This window comes from Dasypus novemcinctus, chromosome 13 (assembly GCF_030445035.2).
Source record: "Dasypus novemcinctus isolate mDasNov1 chromosome 13, mDasNov1.1.hap2, whole genome shotgun sequence".
Lineage (NCBI taxonomy): Eukaryota > Metazoa > Chordata > Mammalia > Cingulata > Dasypodidae > Dasypus > Dasypus novemcinctus.
The window spans coordinates 49,371,266-49,384,844 of record NC_080685.1 but is presented as its reverse complement, the minus strand read 5'-3'; the positions used below and the strand labels follow the sequence as shown (position 1 = coordinate 49,384,844).

Below are 13,579 nucleotides of genomic sequence, written 5' to 3'. Positions count from 1 at the left end.
TGTGTTTTAAGCTTCTGAAGCTCCAGGGTTGAGCAGGGCAAACTGTCTCCTTTTTTCAGCTGTCCCCAATCTCAGTGCTCACTGTGCTCCTCCTATCGAGCTCTCTTTGCTAGGCTTTATCAGTTAGTATCTTCTATTTACTCTGTCTTACAGAAATTTGTTAACATCTCTAGCCAATTAAAAACCTCTCACTAATTCTCTGTTGCTGGAAATTTATGTTTAATAAATTTTATTACTACCATTTTTTTCCTGAGGGATCTGGTTGAAGAGGAGATAAGTACATGTGGGTAATCTGATAGCTAGATGGGAAATTCTCCAACCATCGTGTTTAAATGCTTCTTGTTCCTAAGGAACAAACCTAGGGAAAATCTCTTTCTCCTAATGCTATAAGATGGCGTATTTAGCTTACATTTCTTTGTCTGTTAAAAATTGAGTAACTTAATAGGAGGACAAATATTCTCCCAGTGTTGCACACGGACAATGTGTGCATAATTATTACTTAAAAATGCTTCTCATAGAATACAAATGATAGCTAGGATTGCTTAATAGGACAATGGTCTCTTAGACTCTGGTAGACCTAGAGTGATTTGTGAAGAAAAGAGTCTTTATTCAGTGTATAGAAAACAGAAGAGTTAGTGATATTTGGTTAGAGAAGGGCAGGACAAATCTTCATTTATTATCTACAATATGCCAGGTATAGACATATCTAGGTTCAAGCTGTAAGAACCTCAGCTATACAACATAATTTATTAAAAGTTGATATTTTGGTTGTTGTTTTATATAGTTTGTCTCCCATTGATTTTACTGATGCAACCATCTTTAGATATTACTTTAAAGAGAAAGGTAATTCAGTAAAAAGTTTTATACTTCCACGGCTATGATGAAAGAGCTGATTGACTCTAGCACTTTGTTTCATTGTTCTGAAAAATGTCGGTGTGCTTCCATCTGGTGGCATTGAATGAACATTGCGGAACACTACACAAATAGGTTTTCCCATTTGGCATCTCAAACAAATCTCAGTTACAGCTAACAAGTTATGAGAGGCTTCTGCTTCCCACATGAATTTACAAATTTAGTCTTTCATAATTGAGGCGTGGGTTGTGTACAAGGGAGAATGAACTCTACTGAAACAATAGAAGGAGAGAAGAGGAAGAGATGATTGTTGAAAGACAAATCAGAATGAAGATTGCAGATTACAGCGTTTTTATTTGGGATACCATAAGTGTTGCTGCAGCAAGGTGGCTGGATCATTTGCAAAAATGGAAGCAGCTTCAAGCTTCTAGGGATGACAAATTATTTTTATAGACATTAAGGGAAGTTAGTTTAAATCCTATTTATTGGATTTTTTCCCCATCTTATAGGGGTAGGTTTAGAGGCGGGCCTTATTTTATGTTGGATCAAATGTAATTAACTAGAGGCTTGATTGGCTATCTGCATCCACCACCTTGGTGGATGTATTAGTCAGCCAAAGGGGTGCTGATGCAAAGTTCCAGAAGCCTGTTGACTTTCATAAAGGGTATTTATTGGGGTAGACGCTTACAGTCACAAGGGCATAAAAGAGTAAGTTACTTTCCTCACCAAAGTCTGTTGCTATGTGTTGGAGCAATTTGGCTGCCAGTCTCTGTGGGGGTTCAGCCTTCCTCTCCCTCCTAAGTCTCCTTGGTCCCAGCTTCTTCCTATCTCAGCTATAGGCTGGAGGGCTTGTCTCTCTCCCTAGAGCTAATTTCTTCCCTGGGCTCAGCTGCAGCTATAGGCCATCAAGCTCATCTCTCTTCCCAGGGCCTCTGCCATGTCTAATGAGCTGTACTTATTCCTTTGTGTTCATCTTCTGTGTATCTAATTCTGTGTTCTCCTTCTCTGTCTATTTACCTCCGGGGTTCCAGCATCAAAATCAAAACTCTCCCTTCTGCCCTGTCGTTTTCTCTGTGTCCCCACCCCCAAATGACAGGGCCAAATCAAGCCCTAATCATAATTTAATTTAATCAGATGTCTCAGCTGAATATAATATAACCAAAGGGTTATCACTCCAGAGGAGCTGATGAATTTACAAACACAATCTATATTTCTTTTTGGAATTCATAAATAATGTCAAACTGCTACAGTGAGGATTTCAAAAGATTTAAAGAGGAAACTCAAGAGAGTTCAAAAAGGAAGGGTTTGCTTTGGCTTTGAGGGGTTCCCAGGAGTTTCTATAAATAATTTTATGATAGAAGAAGAAACATTGAAATATCTTACCTGACTGGAACTCAATAGAATATGTATATTCAAATGCAGAGATTAGCATGTGAATAGGCCCTAATCAGACAGTCAGAAGCAAATATTTGCTGAGTACATAAGACGGTTAAATGCAGTGTAGCAAACAGGCTAGAGTACTGAACTACTTAATCTTAAGACTTACTTGCAAAATTTGTTATGATGAACATTTAAATATATGAATGGACAAATTAGCTATTTTAGAAGCAGAAGGATTTCTACCCAGACCAGAAAACCATAAGATTTAAACAAGCCATTCAGTCCCTCCTTTTGACACTGAAATAGGGGATCAACATTATGTAAATTACATCTTGGGCTGTTTTCCCCCATTGTAAGTAAATTGTACTTATGTTCCAAAGCTAGTTTTAAACAAAATAGTAAAAATTCAGGTATATTATAAGCCTATTCTAGGCTTCTCTCTTAATATGTTTGGGGACAGTTTATAAAAATAGTAAAAAAAAAAAAATTGATACTTGAAGATAACATCTTAGATGCATATTTCTGACTCTATTCTGAATCCTTGTTGAAATGATGGAAGCAATCAGATAAGCAATTATAGGATGATGTTTCAAAGTCCCTGTGAAGGATGCGTTGAGAAACAGAGGCTGAATATACAGTATCTATGAATGAGAGAAGTGTTCACAGATAGTATGAGGCTTCTGAGAAGGCAATCAGTGGTGTCATTCAAAGTACAGTAAACCTCAGTTGATATTGGCAATTATGAGATACTTATTTGTTCTCCATCTGAAAGGTAGCAATTAAAAGGTCTGATAATATCCAGTGTTGGTAGAAGTGTGGGAAAGTGGGCACTCATATTCATAGATATCAAAATTGAAAATCAATTTTGCATTAATAAACTTTAACCTGTTCATACTTTTTGATCTGACCATTATCTTTCTGTGATGGTTAAGTTCATGTATCAACTTGGCTAGGTTATGGTGTCCAGTTGTTTGATCAAGCAAGCACTGGCCTAATTGTTATGTGAGGATATTTTATAGACTGAAATAATCAGTAAGTTGATTGCATCCATGGCTGATTACATCTATAGTCAACTGAGGAGACTGTCTTCAGCAATGAGAGAAGTCTCATCCAATCATTTGAAGTCATTAAAAGGAAAAGTGATGATTTCAGTAGTAGGAAGAGAGAATTGCCATCTCTACGTCAGTCAGCCAACTTCTCCTAGTGAATTTATCAAAAATATTCATCAGAGTTCGAAACTTGCAGCCTGCTGTATATAATTTGGATTTGCCCATCCCCACAGTTGTGAGACAATTCTTATAAAAAGTCTCATAATATTTACATTATATATATTTACATAATATATAATATATATGTCATATATATTTTATTTACATTATATATACATATATCCTATCCTATTGGTTCTGTTTCCCTAGAGAACCTTGACTGATGCAGTTTGGTACAGGGAATGATTCTTAAGAAACAGAATCTTAAGGATTAAATTTCTAAATTGGTTCTGGGATTTTTGAAACTGATTCTCTAACCCTATTAGATTCAAAGGCACTAATAACTCTATTTCCAACAATCATGATGGCACTAATAGACCATGGCATGAATTGGCAATGGAGATAAGCAAAACATCACCTCTGGATATGGCTACTCAAATGCATGTAACAGGCAAGACTTTGGGTGAGAGTGTTATTGTTTTTTTTTTTTTCCCATGAAAAGATTTATTTATCTTTTAAAAATACTATATATATATAAAAGACACTTAGATTACATAAATGTTACACAGAAAATATAGAAGTTCCCATATGCCCCGCTCCCCACACCTCCCACACCCTCCGATACAAACAACATCCTTCATTAGTGTGCCACGTTCATTGCAATTGATAAATGCATCTTGGGGCATTGCCATTGAGCATGGACCATAGTTCACATTGTAGTTTACATGAATGAGAGTGTTTTTGACACTTTAACAGAATTTAGTGGAATTAAAAGGTATAATGGTATTGGCAGGTTGTTCCTAAACACTGGATACAGTTGTAAAAGAAAGGGATAAGCTCAAGGCTTCAAATTCCCAACTTAAGGGCAGCATGAAGAACATGCACATTTCTTTGTGTGACATGAAAGAAAATCTTACCTCATGTAGCTGCAGACTTGAGATTTCTGGAAACCAGGCCAAAGTTCTCATTGTACGTGTGGCTTAATTAATGTAAACTAAATTCCTAAACTTGCAGGTACCTGCTGTTAAAGTGAGGGCATTGATTGGAAAGGAATGGGATCCTGAAAATTGGAATTGGAACATATGAGTTGATAATAATGTCAGTGGGGACATTGAAACCATTCTGCCCAGTCTTTGTCAGATAAATCTGTAATGGTCTGCTCTGAGGAACCGGCCACCGGACCTCCAATCTGCCCTGAGGAATCTGCTATCCAACCTTGTCCAGAAAAAATTAACGCTGCAGTATTTTTTTAAAAAGTACAAACTCACATACTTGTACTTTTGTATTGTTTGAAGTAGTAAAATTTAAAATATACCTCAATGTCCATCAACTGAAGAATAGTCAAGTAGATTATAGTGCATCAAAACCGTGGTATATATACTGTTTAATTTAAAATAATTAAATAAGTCTACATATAATGACATGAAAATATCTGTAGAACATAGCGTTTCATGAAAAAGGCAAATTGCAGAACCATAGACACATATGACATGACTTCAGTAAAGAAACACTAAGTTGGCAACAGGTGTAGCTCAAGGGGTTGAACGCCTGCTTCCCATGTACAGGGTGCAGGGTTCAGCTTCCAGTACCTCCTAAAAACAAACAAAATAGACAAACGGAAAGACCAGCTCTCTCTAAGGAACTGATGTAGCTTATCTGTTGAGTGCCTGCTTCCCACATGTAAGGGCTCAATCCCCAGTACCTCATAAAAAGGAAAAATAAACACTAAGTAGCAAAACTATCTACCTCATGTGTGTGGTGTGAATACAGAAAGCGGTTTGGCAGGATATATCACACTGCTGGCTGCGGGGGGAGGCGGGTGGAGAAGGAAATAAAGGGAAACCTATGCTCCATCTCTAGCATTTTTTATAATAAAAGAATTCAAGAATTACTTGTGTAACTGATAAATAGAGGGCTTTAAAAATATGTAAGGTTGGGAAGCAGATGTAGTTTGGTGGTTGAGTGCCTGCTTCTCATGTATGGGGTCCTGGGTTCAATCCCTGGAACCTCCCAAAAAACATATTTTAGAAAAAAAGGAAAACATAAAAAGGAAAAGAAGCCTTAAAGAATTTATAGAGTTACAAATAACACTGTTGATGTAAGTCGATAGAAGAGAACCTGGTCACCAAAAACCTGATTTTGACATACTCATTCTTGTTTGTACAATGAGTTTAAGAAACAGTTTGAGAAACACTACTGTGCCTGACAAAACCATGTAGGATATTGATTCCTTTCCTGATACCCCAACTTACCAGCACAATAATACCAAGGAGGCATCTAGCACTCTCAAGACCTAAGACTTGGAAAGCAGCATTATAGAAATGTAATTTTTGGAATCAGATGACATGATCGTACTCTGTGACTTACATATCCCCTGACTTTCTTGGATGCGAAGCTTAACACCCTGCTCATGATCACCATGACTCTCTCCTGTATAAACGATTTATCATTACTCATCCACACAGCCATTTCCTGTTGAAAACATGAATCATCTTAGAACCACGGTGTTTCCATTTCCCAAACCCCTCCTTCTAATTCCCAACTTCGACAGTTCTGGAGTCCCTGGGGTTTTTAACTTATTCTTGATTATTTTACACTTTACCTGTTTTTTTTCTCTAAAATATTTAGTATAGTAACCTACTAGAGTAACTTCACCTGGGTTTTATTTTTATTGAATTCCATTTAACAAATATTTCCTAATATCCACAATCACAGTTACTTTGTCAGGCTTCATTTGAGTTTATCATGAGGCTGCGGAATGGTTATCAGCTGCTTCTTTTCTTTTTCTTTCAAAATATGTATGTTTTCTTATTTGTATTTAAATCACAGAATCTGATTTTCAGCTTTAAAAAAGAATTGAAATGTTATCTGATCCTAAAATGTCATCTTATCTAAGAATTTTCTCTGCAAATTTATCAACCAGAAATTTTCCTGCTCATGGTTGATGAACACATTACTGGAGGCAACTCAATTAGAAAGTTCTTCCTAATTTTGATTCAAATCTCTCTTGCTATAACCTCTATCTATATGTCCTTAATCCTTAATTGCAGGGATATATTGACAATCTTGGGGGAGAGAAGCAAATTGCAAATTTGCTTCACATGCCAACTGCCATTTACAGATTTTAAAGGCAATCTGTTGGAGACCATAATATTTATGGCAATGGTTGGCCAAATAAACTCTTCCCCTTCACTTGCCACTATGGAAAACTGTCCTGAAGTTCCCTTACTAGGGTTTAAGAGTAAATCTCAGGTGTCAGTCCCTGCCTCTTCCAGAGCCCAGGGTTCAAATCAATTTGAGGAATAGAAGATTTTTAAAGACAGTAAAAAGGCAGTCCATTCCTTATTTACAAAATGGACAAAATAATGGTAAATTCCTTATAGGATTATATTAAGCATTAAATGAGATAACTTATATATTAAATATTGATATTAGTGCCTGACACAGAGTAACTTCTCAGTAAATGGAAGTGGCATGGGGTGGGTATAAAAGCATGGGTTAGGGGATGAGGGTAATAATAATTACCTCAAAGTGCCATGAGGACAAAATAAGAAAGTAAACTAAATGTATTTGGCTCAAATTAGGCAAATTGGCTCAATATATTTAATTTTCCTTCACTTTTCTTCTTGCCTTCATAGATTGCAATACTACTTTTTAACTTGGAATTTATTTTATGATTCACACAACCCATGGGCCAGAGTGATTCCCAGGACCTCTAGAACTCTGACTCCTGGTGCCATTATCTTAGGAATGCAAAATTAAAGACCATAAGACATCCAGAGCAGTCTTCTGTCTCTGGCTGGGACAGTAAAAAGGTTGTGCGCTCTTAGATGGAAACAGTGGGGTTTGGAGCAGCTCTTTGTCCTTACTCTGATGTAGTGGTGTTCAGAAGATAAGATGCTCATGGGATTCCACAGCCTCAGAATTGTTGGGGAAGAAGCATGCATATAGACCTTATTACAGTGTGGTTCATCATTGGGTGGCTTGACTGCAGTTTAGGCCAATCATCCTACGTTTCTCCACTACGCTATATATTGCCACATAATCCTTGGCTTCCTAACTGTCTGTTGATGACATCCCCTAAAAGGAGAATTCTCTAGTGGATACCTCTATTTCAAATAAAGAGAAATTATTTTATTTTTGGGGTAATCTCATTACTTGAGAAGTAAAATAATAATAACTCAGACATTAATTACATGAGGGAAATGCAAACATGGTAAATGGGAAATAAGTGAAACACAGTGAATTCTTTAGATTTATGACAAGAAAGTAGTTGGTTTATTTTCCCTTTATTCACAAGATGAAAAGATAACTCATTTTCAAAACTGTCTACTTTACCTTTAAGATTTGGAGTTTATAGAGGTCTTTAGACACTAAGATCAGAAGAGTGTCCTCATATATATTTAAAATATTTTGATATAAGCGCTGAAAAACAATAACAAAGCCATTATAACCTGCTAGCCAGCCTTAGGTAAAATTTACTGAGTGTCTATAGTTTTGCATCCTGGTGTCCTAATCCTACTGCCATATGCCATGAATTGCTTCTCTAGTTTATAGGCAAGTGCATTATGCAGGAATTAGAGATCGTAGATATCGCTGATCTTACTACAGGACTCTTCCAACGTCCACCTTTCTTTGTTCCTATTTTCTTCTTTGCAGCACTTGCTAATATGTTATCTCTAAGTAGATGAAGGAGAAGACAAGAGAGTTTATTACCTGCTGAGAGACTTCTGTTACAAGGTCAGTAGGGATTGCTCTCATGTATAACAATGCCTCATCCTGATTAGAGGAAGACACTCTTACCTCCAGGTCTTCATGGTCCTCATCGCTATTCACCGTTTGTTTCAACTCTATAAAATTTGGCACGGAAAATGCCAGTTTAAAGGATGACTCTAGTATCTTCAACTGAGATTCAAATTGCCATAAGGGATTGACAAAGCTGTCAAGAAAAAGGTATAATTGTTAAATCGATGACAACAGCAAATGTAACATTTATAGTGGCTTTTTCTTAGTGATGATTGCTTATAAGAAAATGAGTTCCAGCTTTTGGTTTTATATGGTACATAGTCTTACATACTCTCTTCAAATGACAATGGTACTTTAAATATAAAGGAATAGATTTCTTTATAAAAGTCAGCCGTAATCAGTTATTTGGAAATCAGACTATATTTCTCCATAGACATATATCATAGAGAGTATTTACATTCCCAGCCAAACCCACAGAAACCATGTGAAGTTATAGGCAGCTGATCTATATTACCGCCATATTTTCTCTGACCCAGGCTACTAAGTTTCTATCATTTTCGTATTTCTGATATTGCAGTGCAACTTCAAACTGACAGCAAATGAAACCTGCCCATCAACATGTAGAGAGTTAAGTTGTACTCAGTTGTTATTCAGACAATTTTCAAATCTAAGAGAGACTGATTTGACTTATTCATGGGCTCTAATAGATTATCAGGTAGAATCTGAGCAACTCTATCAAAACACAAAGTAGAACTTTCAGTGGAAGGTATTTATCTTCCAGGAATATATCTGATTCAGTTCAGGAAAATGCAAAATTAAGATTTTGACAACATAGGAAATGATCTTTCAAAATACTCTGAAATCATATTATTGATTCTTAAGATGCTTAAACGGTCAAGCCTTGAAAAAGTATTGCAAAAGTAGCATGTCACTGATGCCATACTTTACTGCTGATGGGTGAAGAATTCTCAAACTTTAAATGTGAGGAAGGCTAAGAATCAGTCTTTGACTGTGATACTAAAGAAGAAAGTCACATGTAAACCTATGTATAAACATGGGCAATTATCAGGAAGTATGATTTCTTTTTTATCTACATGTGCTTTGTTTTCCCCAAAAGTAGTTACTAAATTATGTGTCTTACAACAAATGGCATGAAAGAATTAAGAAATACAGTTTAAGTGCTTTCTTATATTCCATGATGAGGGGCTGGGTGGTACAGGAAGGAACTTGAAAACAAAGATGAGCATCCACCATTAAAATACTGTATGAGTTTACTTTTGGTAACTTATTGAGCTAAATATTAATATTTGTTTCAAGGATTGGTATAAAGTGAAAAGTGGAAGAAGAAAGACCAAATATACTAAAAAAATACATGTAAATGGTTTATGTTTTCCTATTATGAACAAAGAGTATCAATAAGCAAAAGTGGATACATACTTTTGTAAGTACAATTTCAACAATCATAACTGAGAAAAAGAAAGTAAAAGTCTCCTAATGAATGGAGAAATTATATTAATGATATTAATATGTGGTAAACATGATGAGAAATAAAGAACTATATTAATATGACACAAAATGTAAATCAACTGGAAAATGTGTGATATAGATGATACTATAAAATAATAATAGGCATCATTTAATAATAAAGACATAATATGGAATTTTCCAAATGATACAGAAACAAAATTAAATAGTGGAAACTACTGAAGATACAAGGAGAAATAAAAACACAGTTGTAGGAGAACATTTAAAATTCTGCAAATATGGTATCTTTAACATAATTAATAAGATGGTGTAAATAAATTATGTTAAATGGGTTAACAAAGTTTTTTAGGTAATCATGAGATGCTGACAAATATTTATTATATACTCAACAATAAAAATATCAATATGTAAAAAGGTTCTATTCTATGATCACAAGAAACCTATTTTAAAAATCAGAAAATTCAAAGCACTTAACCTTACTTGAATACTATGTGAACAGAGTTGTTTTCATTTACAATGTGAAAAAAAAGAATTAGGTATCCAATTTCAGATGTTAAAGTGGACTAAAAATGCAATCAAAGTAGTGAAGAACATGAACAAAATAAATACATCATCAAATGAGAAAAAGTGAAAACAATAGGTATAATGATCCTCACTGGCATATTTAAATAAAGACTTTAAAATGAGGAAGTAGAAAATAAATAATAATTAGGAATGGCTACATTAATCAATAAAATAGCTAAACTGTTAGATGGGTTTAATAGAAACAAGTAAATGTGATTTACATTGCTAAAGTATACAGGCATATGTGACGATATAGCTTGGGTGACTCTATGTGCACCAAATAACACTTTGCCAAAAAATGAAAAGCTAAATCTGTAATAAATAGAAAAAAATTAAAGCTATCATGTGGGAGATTAACACATTTAGGTAAACCAAAAAAAAAAAAATTAAATAAAAATACAGAAGAGGAAACTCTAAACTCTAGAGTTTGTTTTTAGGATTAAATACGATAAATGTGCTTGGACAGGATTTTTTAAAGTAGAACTTCCATACTTTGTCAAGCTGCCATTTGCCTGTTATTTTATTTTTGAAGTTGAAATAAAGTTATTAACAAAAGAGATTAGGAAGAATTGATATAGAGGTCTTTACCACCAGGCACTAGGTGTTTTACATGTGTTACATGCATTAGTTTCTCAATACATCTTCCCAACAATATCAGGAGGTAAGTTCTATATTACTCCCAGTTTATGGACAGGGAATCAAAATCACAAAACCTGGGAAGGATGAATCTGGTGTTCAGTCTATCTTACTCCTGAATCTTCATGCTTGTCAACTATTCTCTTTCTGTTTAGTAGTATTTTGTAAATTCTACTTAATTCAACAAGGCAAGCTACATAAGAAAGGTAGTATTGGAAAGGAATGGACAAAACAATCATTGTCAACTCATTAAAATTACAAAAAAAAAAGCACCTCCAAAAATAGAAAAATAAATGAATTTATAAATTTAGAAAAATTTTCAAAGAATGAAATTCAGACATCTGGTTTGTATTGAATTACAAGGAAGGCCAATTTTTAAAATATTAACCCATTTCACTTATGAGCATAAAGTTTACCTAAATTTTCTAGAACAACAATTTAGGAAAATAACAGAACACCATAACACAACCAAATATGATTTATCATTGAAATATAAGGATGGCCTAATACCTCCAAAATTATTAATGGATATATACTTATTAGTATATTAAATAATAAAAATAGTCATTTAATGAATCCTGGAGAAGTACTGAAAAATCTCAGCATCAATTTCTAAGAAAAAAATGTAAAGTAACATTTGTTAATGGAGAAATAAGGTAAATATTCTTATTAAAAACAGGAACAACATAAGGCTTCAATTTCCATATTTTAAAATATTGCTTTAAGTTTTCTTATATTTCTAAGACATCATCTAATGAAAACATTTAGTAAGTTCAACTAAATACAGGAAAAATATACCACCTTCCCCCCACCCCAAATCTCATTGCTTTCCAGTATATGAGTAATTGCTTTCCAAAAAAATAAGGTAAAGCATAACCAGAAATACAATCTATCTAAGAAATTAGTCTAAGAATGTACAAGATCTATATTAAAAATGCTTCAATATTTCAAGAGAGATATAAAACAGAACTTGACTAATTGGATAGCTTTATCATTTTTACAAATGGAAAGATTACTATGTCAATTATTCACAAATTATTTTACAAATAATGAAACCACAATTAAAATTTTGGAACATTTTCACCAGAAGTTGACAAAATGCACTTGCATTTTATTTGGAAAAATAAATGGAAAGGAATATCATGGACTATTCTAATGAAAAAGCTCAAGAAAATGAGGAAGATATAACTCAATCAGAAAATAAAACCTATTACACAACACTAAATTGTCACCACAATAAAATTCTAAATCAATGAAATAGAGTAAAAATTCTAGAGAAATATTCTTATAAGGGAATAGCAAATAGATGACTATATCTATACAAATGTCCAAGCCAAATGTTTTCATTGTGGCACTAATTTAGTATGCCAGTAATTCATGTTAGGCCAGAATGCAACCTTAGAATGCTTTTAAATTAAATATTTTATTGAGATAATTGCAGTTGTAAGATATAATACAGAGAGATCCCATGTACACTTTATCCACTTTTCCCCAAATATTTTCCCCCATTTAGTTTGACAAACTTTAGTACAATATCTGTGGCAGTTTGATATTATTTATGAATCTCCCAAAAAGAGAAAAATTTTATTTGTAAACTGGTCTGTTCCTCTGGGTGTGATACCCTTTGATTGTATTAAATTCAGAAGTTTTAAGTTTACTTGATAAAAGATTAGGGCTTTGATTCAACCACATCAGGAGGGCTGAGTCTTTGCTCCCTTGGTGGCCTGAATATATAAATGGACTCTCACTCAGGAAGGCACACAGGAAGAGAGAGAGCTCCATAGACACAGAAGAGGAGAGAACTTGATCATTTCTGTCCTGCCATGTGACAGAAAGGAGAAGGCTCAAATAGCAAAAGCCTCTGGAAGAGAGATGAGCCCTAAGCCAGCCTACAACTGAAATCCTAAGAAGCTGGGCTCATGGAGCCAGACACAAAGGAAAGAACAAATATTATATGATCTCACTGATTTGAAATGATTAGAATAAGCAAAGTCATAAGTCAGAATCCAGAATAGGTTATCAGGGGACAATGTGGCAATAGGGAATAGGAAGTTAAGACTTCAAATATATACGGTTCGTATTTGGAATGATGGAAATGTTTAGGTAACAGATGGTGGTGATGGCAACCCAACATTGTGAACATAATTAACAGCACTGACATATATATATATGAATGTGGCTAAAAGGAGCAATGTCAGGCTGTACATATGAGGTAACAGGAAAAAAGTTTTTAAAAATTCATTATACAAACATGAACTCTAAGTTGAGCCATGGTAGTTAATAGTACAGTTATAAAAATACACTTTCATAAGTTGTGACAAATGATCTACACTAATGCATGTTGTTAATAATAAGATGGTATATGGGAATCCTATATTTTATGAATGAATATCCTGTGTAAACTCACAACTTCTCTAATAAAGAAAAAATATTAAATAAATAGCTATGAATATATAATATCAGTTCTAACAATGAAGATTTATGAGAAGAGAATTTTTTGTTTCATTTTGTTTATTGTAATGTGTGTTTTTTTTTATTGACTTTGTAATAATATTACATTAAGAATATATATGTGAGGTCCCATTCAGCCCCCCCCCCCCCCCCAACAACACTCGTTCCCATCATCATGACACATCCATTGGATTTGGTAAGTACATCTTTGGGCACCACTGCACCTCATAGTCAATGGTCCACATCATGGCCCATAC

General features: G+C 34.3%; 1 protein-coding gene across 1 annotated transcript in view; it reads right to left on the bottom strand.

Moving 5' to 3' along the window:
* Positions 1–13,579, bottom strand: part of MROH9 (maestro heat like repeat family member 9) — a 103,582-nt gene that overhangs the window by 50,815 nt on the left and 39,188 nt on the right. Inside the window, exons 3-5 of the mRNA XM_058310108.1 lie at positions 8,244–8,379; positions 7,779–7,865; positions 5,808–5,912 (exon numbers count right to left, since the gene is read on the bottom strand). Of these exons, the coding sequence (XP_058166091.1) occupies positions 5,808–5,912; positions 7,779–7,865; positions 8,244–8,379 (328 nt within the window). The remainder of the gene's footprint in view (positions 1–5,807; positions 5,913–7,778; positions 7,866–8,243; positions 8,380–13,579) is intronic.